General features: G+C 39.8%; 1 protein-coding gene and 1 pseudogene across 1 annotated transcript; both read right to left on the bottom strand.

The window, feature by feature from the left end:
• Window positions 1-3,584: 3,584 nt before the first annotated feature.
• On the bottom strand, window positions 3,585-4,501 carry LOC100730696 (olfactory receptor 6P1-like; annotated as a pseudogene).
• A 2,817-nt stretch (window positions 4,502-7,318) lies between these two features.
• Window positions 7,319-17,608, bottom strand: LOC100732900 (olfactory receptor 2T8). The gene is made up of 3 exons (XM_003479435.3): window positions 16,703-17,608; window positions 12,964-13,092; window positions 7,319-7,426 (listed from the first exon to the last, which is right to left on the bottom strand). Exons 1-3 carry the CDS (start codon window positions 17,606-17,608, stop codon window positions 7,319-7,321), a joined length of 1,143 nt encoding a protein of 380 aa, XP_003479483.3.
• Between the last annotated feature and the right edge of the window lie 7,099 nt (window positions 17,609-24,707).

The following is a 24,707-nucleotide window of genomic DNA, read 5'->3' on the forward strand; positions in this document are numbered from 1 at the left end:
CACATTGAAAAAAAAAATTGAAGAGAGATTCAGAATGCATAGATATGATTTACTCATTGGTGGAGAACCAGTATTTGAAAATGGCCATACTACTAAGACTTTTAATGCAGATTTAATGCAATTCTGACTGAAATATCATTAGCATACCTCACAGATCTAGAGAAAACATTCCTAAAATCCATTTGGAATCAGAAGAAACCTAGAATACCAAGGACAATACTGGGCAATAAAAATAAAATAGGTGGGCTCACAGTTCCTGTCTTGAAATTTTACTATAAATCTACTGTGAAAATGTCAGCATTGTACTGGCACAGAAAAAGACCTGAGGGTCAATGGAACACCATAGAAGGTGCAGACATGACTACACACACACACACACACACACACACACACACACACACACACAGTGACACTGTCTTTGTCAAGGGCCAAGCATGCTCATTGGAAAAAAGACAGTCTCTTCAAAAAATAGTGCTAGGAAAACTGGCTCTCCACATACTGAAGACTAAAACCTGACCCATGACTATCATCGTGCACTAAAGTAGAGTCAAAATGGTTGAAAGATATAAATGATACTATAGAAACACTAAGTCTACTGGAAAAGAAATTAGATAGGAATCTTGAAGACATAAGGATAGGCAGAGAATTCATGAGTGAAAACTAAACCACATGGGAAGTATTTCAAAGAATCAATAACTAGCATCTTGTCTTACTAAAAAGTTATTGAACATCAAAAGTAATCACCACCAATACAATTAAAAGAAAATCCATCAACTGGGTAAAAATTTCAGCCCATTGCCTCTCAGACAAAGGACTTCTGTCTAGAACATACAAAGAATTAAAATAAATCAGTTTCTCCAAATTCAAAGATCCAAACCGAAAATAGGCATCAAAAATGAACACACTTCTCAGACAAAGAAATACAAATGGCAAACAAATATATGAAAAAAATGTTCAACATCATTGGCCATTCAAGAAATGAGAATAAAACAACACCGTGATTCGATATCATTCCAGAAAGAATGCTTATTATCAATTAAGCCATAATTAATGCTTATGTGGCTCCAAGTTGGTGAGAGTGTAGACTGGTACAGCCACACTGTAAATTAGTGTGGAGATTTCTCAAAAAGGCAGCATTAGAGTTCCCATTCAACCCAGATTTTCCCCTTCTGGGAATCTTTCCAGAACAATTGAAAATATCATACCACAGTGATATATGTGCAGCCAGTTTACAGGGGCATAATTTATAATAGCTAAACAACCCAAATGCTGATCACCTGAGGAATGGATGCAAAAGCTGTGGTGCAATGGAGTGCTATTCAGATATAAAGATAAAAAGGAAGATATCTTTTGAAGAAGTTAGAGGTAAATAGATGCAAGTTCAGTTATTGAGACCATATTCATAAGTAAAATAAATCAGATTTGCATGTCCAAATATCATATTGCCTCCCTAGTGTAAGAAACTTAAAAAGTAAATAAGATCCAAAAAGTACAACAAATATTGTGAAAGGGAAAGAGACCGCTCAAAAGAAAAGAACATTTGATGTGTGTATGTGGGAAAAAAGAAAAGAAGGGAACAATAATGTGTATAGAGATACATATGTAACCATAGATATAGATACAAGATAGCTAACATAATTGTAAATTATATTAATTATTGAAAGGAACAGTTATTGCTTATATTGTTTGATCAGTTTTACACACTTAAAGCTGGTAATGAGAGCAAATATTTGAAGATAACAATATGCAGTACAATAACCATTATTAATTTCCCATCATCTTGTGAGATTCTGTATTTTCATATTGTTTTTAAAATTTCAAAACGTTAAAAGTAGATCACTTTTTTATTCAAATATTCTATTCTTCCTTATATTTCTGATTGTAGGCAGCATGCTACTCTGACACGAGCATACCTCTTTTTATAACAGAGCAATAGCTGTGACAACAGCCCAGATGCCTATCAGCAGATGAAGTAGATTGTGAAAATGTTGTGTATATGCACAGTGGAATATTTTAAGCCAAATGTATGAATCCCTGTCATTTGCAAGAAAATATATGTATGTAAAGAACATCTTTATTACCTAAAAAGTCAAATATCCAATAATTTCTCTCAAAAATGGAATCTAAAAGCAATTAATAGGAGATGATTGGAGAAGAGGAAGGGGATTATAGGAGAGGAGAAGAAACAGGAGGGAGTAAAACAGTGTCTGACACTTGTATACCAATATAACAAGACAAAACCAATATACTACAGGATTAATATGCAATAGTATATTTTAGAATCACTACGAAATCTTTCCTGCAAATGAGAGCCAGGTATTCTGAAAAGATTTCATTACATTTTTCATGTATTTCAGAAAATCACGTTAACATTTAAGAAAGATATTGCACACTGGCATATGTGATAAAATCTTGAATTTATTAATCATCTCATGAACTACATACATCAGACAATTTTTCTGCTGAAAATAGCGGATTGCAGGATTTCTTTTGCTGACTGCATCATCCCCTGATCCTGCCCTGCCACAGTCCTCATTGGGGCCTGTTGAGGACACCACACCCGCTGCAGGCTGTTCTGAGGCCGCCCAGGCTTTGAGCTCTGACCTCACGGTGGAGGGCATGGCATGTGCTGGTTAGAACAGGTGCTGAGGTTTCTCCCAGCGCCCCTGTGTCTGTTTTTGTTGTTGTTGTTGTTGTTTGTTTGTTTGTTTGTTTGTTTTTGTCTTTTTCCTTTTTATTGATACCAGGGATCAAACTCACGACTGCCTGCTTTCAAGGCAGGCATTTATGCCGCTGAGCTAAATTCCCAGTCCCTCCTTGTGTCTCTTTTGTTTCCACACTGCACTAAAGTGATGGAGAGTTACTAAGCTTCTCCGCTCACACAGACAATGAAATATAACAACAGCAAACTGTAGTCATTTACTCTTTCTGAAAAATATCAAATAAGCATTTTCTTCATTAATTATTTTGGTTATTTGCTGGAATCTATTTGGCAATGTTAAACATATGGTTTTTATACTGCTCATTTCCATTATTTAATTTGTTGATTTTTTTCAGTCGACATATCTCAGTCAAATTTTTTTTATCCTTTCAGGCCAACCAACAAAAATCTGATTATGCAATGTTTTTCAAATGAAGTTAGTGAAAGTTATATTAACTTCAGAGTAGTGTCTGGCTTATCACACATACTTGATACTTAAGGAATAAATTTATTGCTGAGGAAAGTTTGATTAGATGAGAGCAGGTACTCCATAGAGAACACTTGTTCCATTTAACTAAAATGTGTTGACTCATGATTTCTACTATTATGAAAATATTTAAAGCACGTGAGACTGAACCAGCCAATTTTTCCACTGTGAGTGACTCTGGGCAAGGATCTCTTTTCTCTCTTTGTAATAGTATATGAAGACCTTCATGCAGACTAAGAACAGAATAACACTTCAGTAGAATTCAGAAGTTCACAAAGGTCCCCTGTTAAAATGTATGTCTTACAAAGTAACTTTTTTGGTTTTAGTGTTTACTGTGGTTCATTAATTTCTCTTGCTTTTTCAAAACTTCTTGATGTTTCTAGTTAACAAAAATGCTTATTGAGCTAGAAACTTCTTGAAAGCTTTCTTTACATCCTGGTTCCTCAGGATGTAGATGAGTGGGTTTACCAGAGGGTTGACCACACAGTAGAACAGGGAGACCACTTTAACAATGGTGAAGTTGTACTTGGCCGGCAGGCAGATGTAGGCAAAAATAATGGTGCCATAGTAGATGGTAACTACGGTAAGGTGGGAGACATAGGTGGAGAAAGTCTTCTTCTGAGCCTCTTGGGAAGATAGCCTGACCACTGTGGCCACAATATTGGCGTAAGAGGAGACTGTGAGAACAAAAGAGCTTAGAATCACAACTGAGGTGCGTGTGTTGCCCAGGGCTTCTACCACAAAATTGTCTGAGCAGGAGACTTTCAAAAGGGGGCTTGAGTAACAAAAGAAATGTTTGATCTTCTGGCCACAGAAGTTTAGTTGAGAGATGGTATGGTAGCGGGGAAAGAGGCAAAGAAACCCTCAATCCAGGACACAGCTGAAAACTTGAGACAGATCTGAGCATTCATGAGAAGGGAGTAGCACAGAGGGCTGCAGATGGCTAAGTACTGATCATAGGCCATCGCGGCCAGCAGTATACACTCTGTGGCTTCCATGGAGAAGAAGAAATAGAGCTGAGCAATGCTTCTGGGAACAGAGATGGTGACAACTGTGGAGAGGCAGGTGACCAACCACTTAGGCATGGTGGCTGTGGTGTACCAGATCTCTAAGAAGGACAGGTTCCCTAGGAAGACATACATGGGTGTCTGGAGTGTGGAGTCCAAGAGAACAAGGAAGATGATGGCATTTCCCATGATGGAGAGCAGGGACACAGCGAGGAAGGTGACAAAGAGCGTGAGCTACAGGGAGGGAGAGCCTGGGAATCCCACAAGAATGAACTCTGTCACTGTGGTTTGGTTTGCTCCATCCATACCGTGTCTGCTCTGATCCAGAAGGGCCAACACCAAATGGTGGTAGATGACCAAGGAGTTGAGAATGGAATATTATTTTTCACTTATTAATGCTGTAATGATTCCTAATAAAAGTGACTAGTTCCTATCAACAGTATGATTAACACATACCTGTACACTTCACATGTCACAGTTGATTTTCAAGATAATTCTTCAATGTAAATACTCTAATAACCTACACTTTTAGAAATAAAGGAACACTATAAATATTACATAGTTTCATCAATCTTTAAGTGATAATACTATTTTTTGGAACCTAAGAATGAAGATTTTGTAGATCCACCAATGCATGTAGTGTGGCTGTGTGTGAGAGCTGGGCTTTGCCTTGTCTCTGAAGAAGTCTCATTGCAAAGTCCAGAGGAGGACTGGGAAATCAGAGATGCTGCTGACAGAATGAGGCCATTGGCAACATTCCCCAGATGTGCCCACCACTGTGGTGAGAGACAGTGCTGCCCATCATTGTAACTTCACTGCCACAGTCTGTTGAAGGCTGGATGGATTTGGTGTGAGTAAATCCCAACCATCTAGAGAGCAAAGCAGAAGTTGGTAAGTAGTACATATGTTACCTTTACAGGAGTTAAATTTCACTGTTTGTGAATATCTTTATTGTATTTTCCTTCTCTGATTAGAAACAGTTTGGCAAGTACATGTTTAAAAACAACTGTGTGTTCAGAGAAAAGGCAAAACCAGCCAGTGCAGTCACATCTTTTAGTGTCAAGATGCCTCAAGAAGCATGAAACATGTTCATTCATTGTAGCCATAAGAAAACTCTTGTCACACATGTAAACTATATTTTTAAAAGGATAGACTGTAAATGCTGCAAAATAGTGTCTCAGTATCTCCTGTGTCAAAAAGAGAACCCTGTCTGAACGTAAAGTGAATAAGTTAGATTTTATTTAAATGTACTTCCTGCTTTGAATCTCTATGAGGACTCAAGTCACCAAGTTAATTGTGAAACTGATACAGGGAAATGAAACTCCCAACTACTGTATGTCTGGTACAAGTTTGTGTTCTCTAAAATCAAAGGATGGTAAGGAACAGAATAGAGTGTATTTATTAAGATAAAGAAAGCTTCTGTTTGCCCCAGAAGGGTCGCAAGTGGGTTGCTCAGTACTCTGTCTTTTCTAGGGATTTTATACAGTAAAATCATGCTGTGAGACAGGGTTAAGGTGGGGAAAAATGGGAACTCAAAAAATGGGCCTAAGATGGGACAGAACTGTGGTTAACCAAGAAGATTAACTGCTTAGGTAAAATTGATTAAATCAGGAACAAATGGAGGCACAAGTCATGTAGTAAGTGAGGATGCTTAACAGCAGTGACTCTTCCTGTTACAGGGTGGGATGCTGAGTCCTGACTTCCTCAGGGTGAGAGAGAACTATTTGAACTGTGGGTCCAACTATTTGGCTTGTGGTGTATTTGCACTGCCTTTTGTCTGGAGATCTGGCCCACAGTAGGAGATGTCTGTCTCCTCAGAAGTCACACAGTATCTGAACCTTTGCAGTGGTTCCTTTGACAGCCCTGTCTGACTGCCTTTTTATAACTAACTCAGCTGCCTGTAACAACACAGGTACAGGTACAAACCTCACTGCAAATCATACTCCCTGTGGATGCAGTTGGCACAGCTGACAATGTGCAAGCTATGGATATTAGACATCATGAGTTCCATGTTCTAACCACTGAGCTGTGTAAAGGTAGCTGTGTGGAATTTAATTTTCCTGAATGTCATAAATGTTTTGCCATGTCTCTGTGAGTAATATAAACTAAGTTATACGTTTTAAAATTTGTTTTACAACTCAAAAGATTTTAAGGCATATCAATAGTATTTATAACAGGAAAATGATAATATGCTGAACTAATTATTAAAAATATTTTCCAATTTTTCCTAATGCTTAAGAAAATTCACTACTATTTTATTCTTAAAAATCAAAGACTCGTTGCTATTAAGAAAAGGACATACCCTAGGCATTTTGCTTGTCATTCCAAAAGAAAGATATATTATTTGAAAGTAATACATTCAGATGGGGTAAGAAGAATCAAATTCATGTCAGAACCTTCTGTGAAAGATCAGAAGGATGTAATTCTGCATTTGGCGTTGGGATTTCGTATTATTCTGCAACACAAAGCTTTCATAGAGAATAAAAGAGGGAAAATAAGTTCTAGCAGAATTAAAATAATAATTATAGAATGCAAATTATATGGACTTCTGTTGGTTTTTAAGTTTAACTGTGTAACATTTGAAAACTATGTGATGCTCCCAAGATCCTGGCTCGGACTGCCACAGCCCAAATCATGACAGTGCTTCTCCTGTCCTGTAGAATAACATGGGAGGTTTTGTCGATGATACTCACATGCTGTGCTCTATTTTGTTAATTTTCTGACAGGTATCCTTTTTAGTTAAATGTTCCTTTAATTCTCCTTTTAAAGCCAGTTGTGCATGGCAATACTGACTGCAATTTGTGCATAAAAAAGAAGCCTTATTGCTATGCTTTAATACAGCACCTACACTGCACATAAATACCAACTTCTTTAACTTTTTCAGTGCCAGGCATCTGCAAAAGGCAAGGGCAGCAGCTGCCCAGGTGAGAAGGATTGCAATTTCATCAACCAGGGACCCTAGGATATCTCCACCTGGGGAGCAGCACAGGGTCTCCCTGAGTGCTTGGGTCAGCGAGCTCTCCTCTGGGCTCACAGACAAGAGCCGAGGGTGGCAGCAGAACAGCTCAGCTCAGGGATTGTGTCCTGAGTGGCTTCTTAGCTGCCACGGCCTATGCATCACCCTTAAACAGGAGAGCAGAAGTCGTCCTCTGATGTCGCAGCCACCACAAGTATGACCACAAAATCATACTCTGCATCAACACTGCAAGGATTTCCACTCAAATCATAGAGCTGTGAGACAAAAAGGAAAGAAAATAAAACAAACACGAGATCATCACCTTTTCACGCAGACACAAACACAAAAAAACACATACACAGAATATTCATTGTTGTGTAGACACACAAGGACCAGCTCCCCATGATTAATGTTATTTTCTTGTACGGAAAACATATGCTGATAAAAGCAAAAAGTTTAAAAGGCCTGTTAATAGAGCACAAACTACAGCAACAGCTATGCAAATCAGCAAAACAAAAACAAGAAGTTCCCTTTAACCCAGATATTGCCCTTCTAGATCTCTTCCAAAAGTCTTAAAACCCTAATATTACACTAATCTCTGCTCACCCATGTTCATAGCAGCGGATTTCATAAACAGTCAATGTTGGAACCTCCTCTATGTTCATCGTCAGATGCATGGATAAAGAAAATGTGATACTTACAGATGCAGGAGGGTTATTCTTCCAGAAGGAAAGATAAACCTGATTCATTTGTAGGAAAGTGGGTGCACCTTGAGCCCATAATATTGGAGTGAAATAAAGCAGATATCTAAGCTTAAGCACCACATGACTTCAATTACATGAGAAATAGAAAATACAAGTAAAGAGCAAAATGAGAGATAAGTAATAAAAACAGGGGAATCTTTTCAGAGGCAAAGGGGAAGAAGAGGAAGAAGGATAGGGAGGAGCGAGAAAGGAAATGAAAAGAGAACAAAGATGTGTTATACACATGCACTAACTCCACACAATGAATGTAACCATTATATAATGTAAATAGTTATTAATCAAAATTAAAATAACTGAAAAACCCAATCATTTTAATAAATTTATAAATAAAACAATGACATCCTGGATAGTACAGAATAAGCCTCAGACATTTCACCAACAGGACACATGTCAGAACACTCAGAAGGTGTGCAAAGGATCAAAAGAGTGAAACTGGTGATTTCAAAAGGATAAAAAGTTACACACAACCTGAATGATGGAATAAAGTAAGTTCAGGTGATATGTACATGTGTATCAGGAGTTGAGAACACAAATGAAACCTTTTCAAGTTATTAAATTTTTAATTTAAAACACATTTGAAATAAATTAACAAATCATTGTATGTATAACATAGATAAGTAGACACTGAAATTATGATTTTGATTCAGCTAATCAAAGAGAGCTAGTTGACATACAGATCATATCAAATATTCAACATTTCTGTGAGAAAAACATTTAAAGTTTCCTTTCTTAGAAATACTGCATGGAACCCTTCAGTGATTCATTAGCTCTCCTCACCATGCTGTGTAACAGGCTTAGAAGTCAAAAAAATAAGAAAACAAAAAGTCAAACCCTTCTCCCTCCTGACAGGTCTCCCTGTTCACCATCTGCCTTCACCTTTCCTCCTCCCCAGCCCTTGGTAGCTACCAGCCTACATTATATCCTTGAATTTGGTTGCATCTGTGGTTGAAAATGTCAGCTGTTTTCTGTTGATGAAAAATTCTAAAATTCTTATCTGAAGAAGTCTTTATTTTTCATTTATCCTCACTTTTAAAGGGTAATATTTCTGGACACAGACTTTTAAATTGGTACATTTTCTCCCTCAATAGTTTACCATGCACCCCATCCATCCTGCTTGGGTCAAGAGCAGTACTATATAATCAGTATTGTTATTCCTATAGGGTAAGTTTTTATCACTTCTAGATCCTTTCTTGATTTAAAAAAAAACATGTTTTTTCAGTTGGCATGTGACATATGCAAACATGGGTCTTTTTGTACTTATTATGCGATGCAAATTCTTTGTTTCTTGAATTTGTCATTTGGCATGTAATACTGATACTAAACTGTCCTATATAATTATTGATTTTAGTTTTCCTACTGTGTTTTTACTTTCTTCTTTTGGTACTACAATTACACATATTCTGTATCCCTGTAATTATTTCAGGTTTTTTTTTCAGGGTACATCAGTCTAGGTTGGAAATCATTTTAAGAGTTCTGTTTTCTCTTCCTTGTTCTTTTTTCTCTGGCCCCCTTCCTTGTATCCTCTAGAATATCTTGGCAAATATTTTGGAGTCTGGGTTCCATGGTTTTAAACTTCAAACTTAGGTCTGGTGACCTATTTTGTCTTCTAACCCTTTCTTCTAATCTGACACTCTCTTCTCACTGACCATTTCGTCTATAATATCAGTAGTTTTTTTTAATGTCCTGGAGTTTTATTTGTTATTATTATTATTATTCACAGATATGAATTCTTTGCTGTGCTGCTCATTTATAATTCGCTTACCTTTTTTAGTTCAGCTAGATTTCTACTAGCATGTTCTGTAAACTCACTGGTCTATTGATTTATTTATTTATCAATTTCATTAGTACACTTTGGCAGTCAGTCCATATGATAGATTTTCCTTTATAAGTGATCTGTCTATTATCTCTGTGTTTGGACTGAAAGTGTTTTCTGGAAATGAGATGAGTTGTACAGCACTTGGCTTAAAGCCCTGCGTGTCATTCTAACCAGCCTACATACAAGATGATCCACACAGACCTGGTCAGAATCCTGGAAAGTCAGAGATCCAGACAGTGCTCCCAGCACCACACCAGAGATTCAGCATAGATTCCTGAAAAGAAATCCTTTGAAGCCCCTCAGGATCCTGCTGAAGCTGAACCCACATGCAAAGACCATGTGCTGGAAAACCATTCTTCTCAGGGCAGGAGCAGCAAAATCCGTTGTGACTAAAGCAGTAGCTTGGGAGGCCAGATCGGAGAAGTGGGCTACAGGCAAGAAGCCTGTGGAAGGGAAGAAAGGAAAGAAGGCTGCTGGTAGCAATGAGCTCTTCTGAAAAGCCTGATGTTAGCAATAAACCAGAAGCTGAGAAAAAGAAGCCTGCTGAAGAGAATAAACCTGCTGTGCAAACTCTCAGACCTACTATGCCACACAGGTGACAGAAATTTAGGCAGCGGAGTTTAGTTCAGGTCTGTATCAACCTCATCAAAGAGAGAGGGAGAAGAAAATTGGAGACTCATGAGAGAACGTGCTTCCCTATAATTTTGATTAACTCTTTCAAGAATTCTTTAAGTGCATGGTATTTAAGAAATCCTTATAGCTTCGAAGAGCCTCTCAATGTTTTTATATTTAACTGAAGTTTTGTCACTTGAAGACACTTGGTTCACTCTCAAATTCCATCAGTGTGCATTGCTCATTGTGGAAACTGAATTTAAACTAATCACTTTGTTTTAGGGACACAGGCCCTGGTTGGGGAGAAGGAATTACACATCATAGACATACAACACACTACTTTTAAATGTAACTTTCGGCTAATGACACACCAATTCCTATGCTGGATGTCTATTATCACATCTATTAGATCAAAGTCCACGCTGACTACTTTAAACAAAATAGTGGCTTCATTCCAGACATGTTGTGTCAACCCAGTATTTGACCTCTGTTTCTCTTTTTACACTGAAATGTTCCTGAAAGCATTAAAGTAACATTAACAATTATTTCCAAAGCATTTGGTCACACTGCACTAAGTCTGATGCTTGAAATTTTTAAGGAAGATCTTGTGATGTTGTAATCCAACATTACAGTGACTCATGTGGATCATTTGAAACTAAGAGAATTTAACACAATGAAATGGAAGCGAATACATTTATTTTATATATATATATATATATATATATATATATATATATACTACATTTTTATATAACTATGAGTGATTAATTCTTGTGTGTGTGTGTGTGTGTGTATGTGTGTGTGTGTGTGTGTGTGTGTGTGTGTCCGGGTGAGACAGAGAGATACAAAGGAGAGACAGACAGACAGAGACAGACAGAGACTCAGACTGGGGAAGAAAGCAGGAGGGAGGCTGGGTTAGGCTCTCATTACTTAGGAGTCAGCACCAGTAATTTGCTCAGGCAGCCTCACTGTTACAAGGATGGATGAAGTGACAAGGACGCAGGGTGTCTTTCCATGAAGGGAATCAGACTGTCCCTGGCTGGCACTGTGTAAATGTGCCTTTAACCATCAGCCCCGATTTGAATCAATTCTTAGGTGTAGACACAGCTGCACCCTGAACTCCTACTGTATCCATTATCATGGTCTGCACACACCCCAACTCTGTGCAGCATGTGTTAACTATGTGAACTCTTAAATATTCTATGTATTAACTTAGCCATAATTAGGTATTTCTACTAAAATATCTCTTTTTATGGATAAAGCACACAAACATATGCTTTCAGTGAAGGTTCCTTATTTGCTAATATAGATATAATTTCATATCTTGTTTATATCCTCTTTTTTAAGCACAGTGAAATTTCAAAAAAAAATTAACTGTAAGACCAGCAAAACATAAAAAAAGCATAAAATTCACTGTAGTAAAATATTTGTTTGGAAAATATGTGGTAGGAAAACTTGGAGAATATAAGATTTACTTGAAACTTTTATACTACATAAGACTATTTTAAATTTTTGAACATTCAATAAACTTTTAAAATCAATGACTTACATAGGAAAACCATTATAAGTTCTTTTCTAAAATTTTCAAAAATTAGATTTACTGTAATGATCAGCAAATGACTATAAAACATTGCTTTTAATAGTAATACTTTCAGCATACTACAGATTAATGAAGAAGGCAGAGATCACACACTGAGCTGATATAACATGTGCAGAGTAAGGTTGGTACTTTTTAAAGTAATTGATACTGAACATTGTATGACAGATATAACAGGTGTGCAGCCTATGAAATGGTTGTTAGTCCCTGAAAATATCAACATTTGCAGCTCTTTAAAATTAAAAATTAGCCTTCAGTTCTTTGATAAAACCTTAATTAGTACAATTTTTTTTTGGTATTTTTCCTTTTTATCGGTACCAGGGATAGAATTCACGACTACCTGCTTGCAAGGCAGGCACTTATGCCGCTGAGCTAAATCCCCAGCCCCAAATTAGTACATCTTTTACAACACAGAAGACAGAAAATATATGCTCCATCTATCTTGTCCACAAAATACTGGTCAGTTGCAAAACTATACCTGAAAAGCATTTGTATTAAACAGTGACAGATGACTGTCCTGAACTCAAAGTGATGCGCACTGTCCCAGCAGGGCTGTTCTCACCTTGATACAGACTCATCCTGCAGCTTCCAGGGGGAGAAAGTGTGTAACCCAGCACAGAGCAAGTTCTCAGGATCACTGCCTCCCAGCCCCCTGCTCCTGGATGCGTTGTCTTGCTCAGCTGCCCTGTCTGGTGGGTATTTCTGAATCCTTACAACTGTAATTCAGCCTCTATGTATGAGAGAGAAGGAAAGTGAGAGAAGTTAAGAGAAGAAACAGAGGAAGACTAGGGTGGAGACTCTGAAGAGGACAGAATGAAACCAATGGCGTCAAAGTGTCGCTCAGCAGCGTACTGGAAACACCTCTGAAGGCTGCAGCAAGAAGAAGGGCAGGCAGTCTTCTGCGTGGTACCCACAGCCTTTATCTAATTTAGATGAAATCCCCTCCATTTCTTTTCCTTACCTGGTGAAGAATTTCTATGAGGAAATCATCCCTTTCCTGTGTCCAGGTTTTCCTATGCTCACCCAGGTCTCCTCCTTACACAGCCTGTGCACCCTCACTCTCTGGGCATCTCTGTCTCCGGTCTCCAACTCCACTACAACCTCTCTATGAGGCCGCAGATGCTCCTTGGAAAGCAGATGTCCCTGTCTCTCCTGTGGTCCACAGAGGAGATATGGAGGATCCCGGGATATCTGCTATACCTGTTGGTCGACCTAGGCATCCAGGGATGCTGACCTGGGTCCTCACCATCCCACTGTGCCCTCATGAAGGGCTCCATGAAGGATGGTCTTTGCCTGTGCTCACATTGTCCTTCTGGCCCCCAGAGGGTCTGACATCTGCACCCCAAGTCCCTTCACTTTTGCTGCCCCAAGAGTCAGGGGGACGTGAGAGGAGGCTTGGGGACAGGGGCTGAGTCCAGGGCTGGGGAAAGGGGTGAGTATTTTGGTAACAGTAGGGAAGGAGAAAGACAGTGTCTGCTGCCTGAGGTGCCCTGGTCTGTGTCTCCTGGGGACAACTCTGCCACATCTATGTAGGGCAGCATGAGCAGAGGGCCCCAGGCATCCTGAGAATGAGCCAGAAGGAGCTGATTCTGCCTGACAGTCCCTGGGGACCCAGGATGCTCTTAGAGTCACATGGGAAGGGGAGGGAACTGGGTTCAGCTTTGGCTGAGAAGCAGAAAGTCAGGAAAGAGGAGATGCTGTCCCGCAGAAATACGAAAGAAAACTCCTTCCTGCACACATCTCCATCATGTCCACCTAACATAGCACATTTCACCCCTGCCCATCACTATTCAAAGTTTGTTTTATGTGGAGGGACATTTTACAGCCAATATTTCTCTAGATATTTACTCTAGTACAGGACTGCCTGGAACTTATTTAGGGTCAGTCTCAAGTGTCTCCAGGGTACCATGAGTTCAAGGTGAATCCACTTGTCCTCTGGACCACCTCCTACAGAGGGTCTGATAGAAGAGAAACATAGACTTTGTTTAAGTGATTTTGCTTAAATGCATTTTGATTGATTCTTAGGTCAACTGAAGAGTCACCAAGTTAACTGAGCCTTTAAGTGAATGCATCAAAAGCACTTAGCAGATTAATTCATGATAATTTGCTTAGTTAAATCTATATTGGTAGACTGAGGTGCAGGGCAGAGATTTCACCATCTTCCCTGCATCAGTGTCTTACAGTTCTCAGTTAGTGAGCTCTGGATCCACCACATCAGTCCCCAGATAAGAGGCCACACTGCCCAGAATAAGCAGTTAGCTCTGGTCTGTGTCAGTCATGTTCCAGCATCATGGGCCATGTTCCCAAGGCTCTCACAAAGAGGAACCAACTTGGAACTACATCTTGGTTTTCAGGAAACAGAAGGATGCGGGGTTTCATAACCCTGTGACTCTGCACAGGGTGTAGCCTCACTTTCCCAACCTGTCCAGCTCCTACACACAAGATATTTTAACATCAGACACCAGGACAATGTCAGTGGGAGGTTGACAAGGAACGTTTGCTAAACAATCTTTTCTTCATCTCTCAAAATGAGCATCAGCACTGAGCACAGTTTACAAGGATGGGTAATAAATTAAGGAGGAAAATAAAGGTAAAACACAACACTAAAACTAGTCCCAAAGTAATGGAATGGATTTAATGTCAAAATGTTTATCTTGCTATGTTGAATAAGTTAATGATTTAATCTTATTGATGTCATAATGCTATTTATTTGTTATTGAATCGTGTTATGAATTAAATTCCTGTTTCTCAGAGTCAGGTAACACGTCTGAGGACACCATGGAAGCCAAGTGCTCATCCGAGCCATCCTCCCATCTCAGTCTGCCTGTGTTCAGTGGAGCCAGAAGACAGCATGGGGGTTTGCTGGTTACACAGGAGACTCTGCAGGGATAATCTGATCCCACAGACTCTTCCTCCAGCCTTTATTCCAGGGTCTGCTGCTGGTTTCAGGACACTGTGCCTGCCCACAGTGTCTCCTCCAGACTCTTCTCCTTCCCATTTCACAGGAGACAGGGCACAGTTCCCACCAGAGCTCTGCAAGAAAGGGAGACACTGGGAAAAGAGGTACTTGGAGACTCTGTAAATGAAACTGAAACAACAGAATGAAGTTGTTCACCTCCAAATGTGTGAATAGACTTAGGCATGGCTTTTCATAGTTTGCTTTGTCTTTAAAATGTCATTAAATACATACTTATGCAATATGCAAAAAGAATATATGAACGGAACATGTCATAATAATGGTTTCCTATGTAAATCCAACATTTTCTAAAATGTGCAGTTTATTGCTTAAAACTTATATTTACTCAATAATTTGCTAACAAAAAATAAGACATATTACCTGAATATCTGAGCCACTACTTTTCTTCTTATAAGTCATTTTATATTTCAGCAAAGAATGTACCTTATATGAAAAACTTTCAGATATTCAGGGGCATCATTTCCCAGTACAATAAGGTTAAGTTGTTCTAAGTTATAGCCAAAATGAATACACTGAAAGTCTCAGCTATCCGGAGATGGTGGGAGAGATCAATTGTATATTTCCTCAATTTAGTTAAAATAACTAAAATTAAATCACTTAATGAAAGCAGAAAAGTCAGTAGATATGTGAGGCAAAGTAAGTAACAACATGTCCTAGGTTAAAAGGTTAATGTATTAAGAAAATCATGGATGTGTTACTACTGAATCAATAGTTGTGTTGGCTTCTGATGCACACAGGAATACTGTTTTCAAAAATCAAAACACATCACAGGAGAACACATGCAAATACCTGGTAAATAATTTGTAAGCCTTTATTACATTCACACATTGGGAACATTCAAATTGAAAGCAAAATAAATTACTAGAAACTCATTGAAAGTGGGTGATATCAGAAGTTTTATAATGATTGGAGCAGTTAGAAATTGTGCTCTTTCCCAGTGAGAGTCAAAAATTAGACAAGTGTTTTCAAGATAGTTTACAAAAAATTCATGCTGTATGCAACAAAAGAGATAAAAGTATCACACAAAAGAGCTTTGGACCAGCATTAATCATCAGGGTCCCAAACCAAAGGCAGTACAGTGTTCGTCAACCAAATAATGGGTTAAGGAGCAGTGATTCAGGACAGAAACAGAGGAAATCTGTGAAACGGCAGGAGAGTGCAGGATGCAGACAGGGTGGAAGTGCGGGAGGTAGCCTACGACTTACAGTGCTTACAGAAGAAAACTCAAATACAAGAATGACCACTGCTGGACTCCATTAACCTGAAGAATTAGAATAGCGGAACTAAGGGTGTGGATGAAGGTCAGGCCAGGGGCTGTGTGCTGGGTGTGGGTCTCTCAGGCTGAAGACTGAAGGCCAAGCTGAGGAGGTGACAGCTGTGTCCCTGAGGAAGTGTGTGCCCAGGGCAGACAGCTGGAACCTGGTAGAAGGGGAAACTTGCTTAAGGCCCTGTAGCAGTGTGTGAATTATATATGGATTTATTCAAAGTTACTCTAATATCTAATTTTTACCAGAAATGATATAAAAATTTATATCATATAACTATAATGCATAGCTTTACAAACCACAAGTTGACATGGTAGTGAAGATATATCAAATAGAACCAAACACAACAGATTCATCCAAATAGCAAAGTAAAGATCAGAAACATATCTATACATGTGTTTATATTTATATACATCCTTCTCTGTAAAGAAAAATTCCCTAACACATGCTTTCTGCAGCCTCTTGTGTTGTAAGGGTAAACATGGTATCAGCCACTTCTTAAGGGCTCTCACCCACTCACACACTTCCTCAGGGCGCCCTTGACCTCTTTGTTCCTCAGAGAGTAGATCATGGGGTTCAGCAGGGGGGTGAAGATGGTGTAGAAAGCAGACATGACTTTGTCATATTTGGCTGACCTGTAAGATTTGGGTCTCATATAAATAAAGATGCCAGGTCCATAGTAAAGACCCACCACCCCCACATGGGAGGAGCAGGTGGCAAAGGCCTTCTTGCGGGCCTCTATGGAGTGCATTTGCAGAATAGTAGCAAGGATGAGGCTGTAAGAGGTCAGAATGAGGGACAAGGGAATGAGGAGCATCAGCACACAGCAGATGTACATGACATACTCAAAGGCAGAGGTGTCACTGCAGGCCAAACGCACCAGTGTGGGGGCCTCACAGAAGAAATGGTCCACCTCATGGTTAACACAGAACGGGAAGCTGAGGGTAACAGCAGCCTGCATGAGGGCATCAGATGCCCCCAGGAACCAGGACCCCAAAGCCATTTTTAGACACATGTGCCAGTTCATGAGAGTGGCATACCGAAGTGGGTGGCACACAGCCACGTAGCGGTCATAGGACATGGCTGCCAAGAGGAAGCACTCTGCCCCTCCAGCGGTCTGAAAGAAGAAGATCTGCAACCCACAGCCCACTAGGGAGATAGACTTCTCTCCAGTCAAGTAGCCATCTGCCATCTTGGGCACAATGGTGAAGACCAGCATGAGGTCCATGAGGGAGAGTTGGTTGAGCAGGAAGTACATGGGCGTGTGCAGCCGGGTGTCCTGATGGATCAGGAGAACCATGAGGGTGTTGTTGAGAACAGAGAAGATCATCACTGCTAGGATTAACCCAAAGAGCATTTGGTGGGCTCTGGTATGGTCAAAGAGTCCTATAAGAATGAAACCTGAGGTGTTGTTCCCATGCACCATGAAATCAAGCAGAGGTGGATGCTGCTCTCAGCGGAACGAGACGAGAGGTCTTCACTTTCAATGCTGCATGTGAAATGCACCTTCCTAGAAATGTGTTGAGAAAAAACATGAAATCCCTTTTAAATTTTTTTTTTGTCTTTTTCCTTTTTATCAGTACCAGGGATCGAACTCACGACTGCCTGCTTACAAGGCAGATGCTTATGCCGTTGAGCTAAATCCCCAGCCCCCCTTTTAAATTCTTCATCTCACACTGGCAAAATGCTTTAAGCTGTATATAAAATTACTTGAAAACTTTCACATTTTTCCAAATTTTACATAATAAAATTAAGAAATAGGTTGAATATTAACTAGCTTACAAAATGCACAGTTTGATAATTTGTAGCTAACATATATGTGCTGCCTTTCATTCTGACAAATAAATGCATAAGAAAGAAAGTACTGAAAGACTGTCTTTTGCATTTTTTCTTGTATTATATTTTTCCCAGTTTATAGTCGTAGAAGCAGAGTGAAGTTAATATTTTACTTAGGTCGATGCTGTGTACATCACAAGAAGCTTACAAATCTGTAACACACATTTTTAATCTTCCCATAGCACTTTATCTTCCCTGACACTATTAAGCCTACAAGACTTTTATTCTTTCCAAAGAAGACTGAACCTTCTCACATATAAAAACTAGAAGGAGAATGTATTAGATGACTCACATGTTATAGGACTCAGTACCTGATGTTCACAATTTGAAGGAGCAAAATGTTGAGTGGTGTCAGATTTCAGAGGTCTAGGTCATGCATTGCTGGCTCCAAAGCTGAAGCATTGGGCTGGGCTGTGGAGCTGAGAGAATCTGCTTAGTTCACGGTGCTGGAGAGCACAGTAAGGGAGTGATTCCAGGTAGGAAGGGGCTGAGAACATAAATCAGATCCAAGGTTTGTCTCCACAACCACAGCCACACACCTAGCAGTGGGCTTCACTAACCCAGGGCAGAGTCCATGCCCTTTTCATGGATGGTCCACCTGACCCTCCCAGAGTGTGCAGATCCATGGATAAGTTTATTGAAATCTAGTACTGCATTTAGTATTGCTACAGAGCCATATACTTAAAATGACCTCATTTTTTCTGCAGTTTATAGCCATCATATCATGTGCATCCATTCTTAATCATTAAAAAGTATTTTGCTATAATAATCTGTGGCTTTTCTCTGTCACACAAATTCCCAGTTTACTAGAAAGATGCCAGACCCTAGTTCTTTAAGCACCTGTGAAGTTTTATCAGTGTCCTGACCACTCCTAAGAGAGTCTAAATCTTTGAAACCATCCCTTTCTTTGGTCTGCTGCTGCCTCTGCTGTTCTACCCTATTCGATGAAATTCTCCATGGCGACAGCGATGTGGATGATGGCTCACTTCCTAGGATGCTGCGGAATTCACCCCTTCCACCACGGGAGGTGTCCACACATCCGGGGACTTCCCTCCGTTCACACATTGCAGATCCTGGACCGGCAAGCACTAGTCCCTGCCTGGGAAACAAGTTTCCATGGCTTTAGCCTCTGCAGGGACGTCACGGCCACACTGGGAGCTTCTGAACTGGCTGTTGAACAGTGTAGCATCACCTGTCACCTGCACACTTCATGTGCTGAACCTACGATCTGCACATCCATGCCAATACTGCACTCTGCTCCCAGGAGCTCGGTGCTGCCCTGCAGCTCTGCACTTGCAGGCACTAAGCCCGCGAAGCGGGCTTAGGTGTCAACCCTCTTCCAGCCGCCCCTTTGCTGAAGACCTTTCAGTCTTCACACCGCTGAGCGCGCACCAGTAGTTTAGTCACTGTGCCTGTTCAACACATTTCTTAAATTTGCTTTGCATGCTATCCAAACGCGGTGTGTTTTAGTACAGTCCTAAGAGGTGCGTTCACATTTCATTCAGTACGACCGTCCCTGGTGCCACCTCTGAACTCTTTGCAGCTCTCCAGAGGAAACCTCTGTAGGAACGGAACTGAAAATCCCCCTCAGCTAAGCGAAAGAACTACCCTTCTCTGGTTTGCTTTGGACTGTGCCAGGTAACCCATATGTGGAAGGGATTTGTGTCTGTGTGAGTGTGTGCACGCGCGTGCCCTCCAGGTCAATCACCCACCGGTCCCAATCCCCTTCCTCTCAGGCTCCACAGCTCCCCTCTCACAGAGGCTCTGGGTTGTTCCTTCACTGTCTTTGACCTCTGAGCTCTCTCACCCTGCTGAATCCCTCTGCTGGCTGAGGAGATGTGGGACAGGTGTCAGAGCTCTGTCGTGATGAGGTCCTGAGAGGTCACAGAAAACACAGCTGGGTCAGCTGTTCTTCTGCCCAACTCAAAGGAGAGAGGTCTATGTGTTTCTAGAGAAGCAGCTGAATAAATACCAGGATTACCAGCTAAGAAATATATGTTGTTATAATGTTATCTATGGGTTTCCAGTGATTTTTAAATTTGAAACTATTAGTCTCAATTTATCAATTATCATGTGATAATTGCATGCTTTTTAACATAAATTTAATGTGTAAGCATGATTGCATATTATGAACTTAGATTTGATTAAAAATATTGTAGCATTTAGTTTACTGGAAAGGTCAATTAAATACATCAGTAAATGCAATAAGTATTAATAAATATTTTTGAAGAAGAACTCGTGTTTATTTGTTCAGAAAGTATATTAAAACAACTTTGTATATACTGTTTAAGTGAAAGAGACATTGTGAAAAAGTCTGTAAGTCTACACAAAACTGATACTTTTTCCTTAAAAAAAATTTTCTCTGAATTCAAATAACAAACAAAACAAGCAGTGGGAGTTCATTCATCTTGTATGTAAAGTACTAAATGTTACTAAAATAAGCAATTCAAACTTAAAACTTAAGCTACAAACAGTGATTTTCTTGTGTTTTCTTCTGTCTTCAAAATGTAAGAGATTTTCTGAACACTTTTCCTTCGGCTCCTAAGTATATTTCTTACAGTACTGTTAAAACTCCATCATGTCTCCTCTGAATCACAGTGGTAACTTTTGCAGAGTGTGAGAACTCATGGATAGGTCCCTTCCTTTCTTCTCCCTCAAGCGATTTTTCAATAATTGTTAAACTTAGAACAGTTCTTGTAATTTACCTTTCAGTATGCATCCAAACTTACTGTAAAAACTGTTCATTAAAGCAGTAAAGTTCTTACCCCAATACAGAAATGAAAGTGAATGTCCTCTATAAAATTAGCACAGTGTCATGCAGGTCACTTACTCCACAATGTTGACAGCAGACCTTAAGCATTGGCCTGCCCATAGCATCAGTTCACACACATTTTAGCTGTTTAGAGGGGAGATGGAAGCGAGTGAGGAATCTTTCGGTCGAATGTGTGAAGTGAGTGGTATGACTGTGGCTTCTGGAGTTCAAGACTGAGAAGAAAAGCAGGGTGTTCTGCCCATGCCATAATCCCAGCACTTAGCAGGCCAAGGCAGGAGGATTGCCATGAGTTCAGGACCAGCCTGGCCTAGCCAGTGAGTTCAAGTTAAACCCTGTCTCAGAAAAATTACTCAGAAGCAGAAGTCTGTTCAGAGGCTGCTGTGACCTGCTTACCTAAGTCAGAATGATGATCCCAGCAGGTGGACTCACACCAGCTCTCTCCTACGGGGCCTGTCTGGGGAGGAAGCTCTCTTCCAGCTGATGCTGTGACATTTTATCAGCTCCTAGAGTGACTGTTTTGGTGTCTGGCCCCTGGCCAGCTTTGGCTGCATCCTGCTCTCACTACCACTGTGGCCTGTGGAGGTGCGGCTCTGCAGGCTCCAGGGTGCTTGATGTCTGAGTTACTTACACATGCTGCCAAAAACTGTGATGCATAGGATGATGCAGCATCACTTAGAAGCAAAGTAAACTGCAAATAAATGTTTCATATTGCGCTCATGACTTTAGAAATTCACAAATGAGCAAAGAAATAATTCTAGCTTTACTTTTCTAATCTTTGAAAGAAGGCAAGATTAAACATTGTGATATTGATTTCATCTTTTGTAGAACATGACAATAAAATACAGTGAAGTGCAAGGTAGCATCCAACTTTGTTTTCCTTGTTTACATTAAACTTGAGGCTAAGAAATGTGCTTATATGTATGAGTTCTTCTCAACCATGTGAAATATTTTCTCCTTGTTCTTATGCTGTATGCTTGCATGAGTTTGTGCCAATTTGGTACAAAAGCAAAACCAGAAAGGGATTTGTGTCTGTGAGTGTGTGTGTGCACACGTGTGCCCTCCAGGTCGATCACCCACCGGTCCCAATCCCCTTCCTCTCAGGCTCCACAGCTCCCCTCTCACAGAGGCTCTGGGTTGTTCCTTCTGCCGCTGCCAATGCTTCCCAGATTGGCTCCTCTAGGGCAACACTTCATGATGTCCCTAGTATTTTGTATGTTCATGATATTTTCAGTTTCCAGGCATTTTGGGGCCTAGGACCCATGTACCACAACTTCAGAGAAATGGGCTCTTCTGCTAGCATCTAAAACTGCCAGGTTCCCAAGTGTAAAATGGTTCTTTGAAGATCAACCTCTTCATGGACGAAGTGCTGGGAAAGTTAAACTATACCAGTGAAAAAACTGAGATGTTTTAATTGCTTGACTTGTTGAACTGTAACTGCTCTTTGTTTTACTTTGCCTGGAGAAATTGTCATGTGTTTTAGTTACATTTCTATTCTTGGATGTTGAATTGATCAAAGCAGCAAATCCTACTCTGGTTTGCAAGGTGATTGGTAATATGCACAAGGCTTAATTTTATGTTTTTGAGGGGGGTTTCACTGTGCAGTCAGGCCATCCTTAAACTTATGATGAGTTTAACTCATTCTGCATCAGCCTCCTCAGTGCTGGGATTATAGGTGAGCACCACCATGCCAGAGTGAAGCTTACATTTAACCTCCAGTGGTTTTGCTTTCTTTGAAAAACTCAAGGCTCTAGAGAAGTAGAAATATCTTCACTATTTAGTACATGATATATATAATGTGGCTTTCTGGAATAATTTCAGTATTATTTAAAACATAGGTTTATTCGCTCTTGTTCTGAACATGACCTGCCTTAGATTCTGCAGATGAATGAAACCTTGATATTCATAGCTAAATAGTAACGGGTAAAGCAATGGAGCATGTAAGGTAAAATTTCCTCACTGAAACTAGAAATATTAAATGATGCAAAGTAATTTCAGCCAATAAATATGACAAAATGCTTGAGTACAAAGTACTTACATTAGGTACCTGATGGGGGCCCAGGGCAGAAACCTTGGGCTCTAAGCTGCTCAAGGCCTGGCATGAGTGTCAGCACAGGAAGCAAAAGTCCGGCTCCAGGGTGCACAGTTTAAATAAGAAAACATACAGTTTTCATGAGAAAATTACGGGTGTCTTTTAGTTTGTGATGATACACAAAATGATTCACAAAAATGAGTTATTTGTTCATTCCACAAAGGTTTCCCCAAAGTACTGTAACTCAGGGAACATTATTTTGCTTACTAGAGAGTAACACACTGCACAAAGGCGTAAGCTAGACCAAGTATCTTACCCTTTTTCAGTTTACCATGGTTGCTCTTCTAAAAGTTCCATTAAATTATTATGAAAATTTCCAATTTATAGTTAATATACTCCTCTGCATACGATGGAAATAGCTAACGTTAAAGACTGCATACAGTGGAAGATATTCTCTGTTCATGAATCACAAGCATTAAGTATATGAAGTGTGAAAGAAGAGTGAAAAAGACTAGGGAGGCCTCCTTGATGTGCTCAAAGTAAAAGAAAAGATAAACTATGAAAAAAAGATTACAGTGGCAGAGTGAGGCCTCTAGGGACCTGAAGTCCTGCCAGGGAGGGGCAGGGCTTGGTGAAGAGGACAAGCAGTGGGTCAGCAGGGTTTGGGAGAGATGAGACCTGAAAGCCAGTGACCACGGAGGGCTGGAGAAATGGAGCCCAACACAGGGAGAAGAGCAGAGCAGGCTGGACAGTGGCTTCTGCCACCAAACCTGGTCATCTAGACACAGAGAAAGCCTGGAGAGGAGCAGGAGGTTATGATTATGGTGGTCATGAGGTTAGAGTTAAGTATTTGGCCCAGAATTTTTTTTTTTTATTTAAGAGGAAAAAGAGAAAAACACAAAACAAACCAAAGCGGCGTAAGGGTACACGCAATACAGAACTACAAAACAAAACAAAACAAAACAAAAAAACATAACAGTAAGAAATTACCTGCTAGTAGATTACACACTATCTTCTTGAAAATAGTTCCTCAAATCACAGTATCAAAGAACACAAGGTGGACATTCAAACAGGGAGACTGCAAACAGCTGTGTTCAATGTTCCATAAACATTGATAAAGTCAGCTATTTAACACCCCCAAACACACTTGCTGTTATATCCGTTAGAGCTCTTTTTCTTTTTTTTTTCCCTCTCTTTTTTACAACAAAATTTACACATCTTGGATTTTATTACTCCTTAGTGCTTATTACTTTCTTGGGGGGGGGGGAGAATACAGTCAAATATGGCAAAACAAAGCTGTCAGTCAATACCAAGGATAGACATAGCACATGGTGTAGAACAGAGTACAAGTTTATCAACAATGGTTATCAACGTTGTCCCTTGTTTCCTTAAAAAGAATTGTCTGTCTTATTAGATATTATAAAGTTGGACAAGACAGTAGAGAACAAGACCAATAAAACTTAGGCATTGTAAACATTACAGGACTTCCAAAGAAGACAATAGTCAAACCAGAATGGGTATCTTAGTGAATCTTATTGTCTTCAAAGTAGTTGCCTATGTCTTCAAACTTGATACTATCATATAGAATGGAACAGAGTCTAATCAGTCAAAACAAGATCGTGGGAGTACTACAGGACTTCAAAACAAGTTAATAGGAAATCGAAAAGAGTTACTATTTATATATCCTAATTTTTTTGAATTTTTTCTTTAATTAAGACAAACATAAGAAATGACTAAATAATTTTTTTGAAACAATAAGGGGGAGATTGAGATAAAACAGGACATAACAATATAACAATAGAGGTCACAGCATGACTGTTTCAACAACCTAGTACTTCACCACCTTATAACCTGACTTAATAGTAGTTACCATAGTGTCTTTTTCCT

This window comes from Cavia porcellus, unplaced genomic scaffold (assembly GCF_034190915.1).
Source record: "Cavia porcellus strain 051 isolate PalLab524CR breed Dunkin Hartley unplaced genomic scaffold, mCavPor4.1 scaffold_2, whole genome shotgun sequence".
Lineage (NCBI taxonomy): Eukaryota > Metazoa > Chordata > Mammalia > Rodentia > Caviidae > Cavia > Cavia porcellus.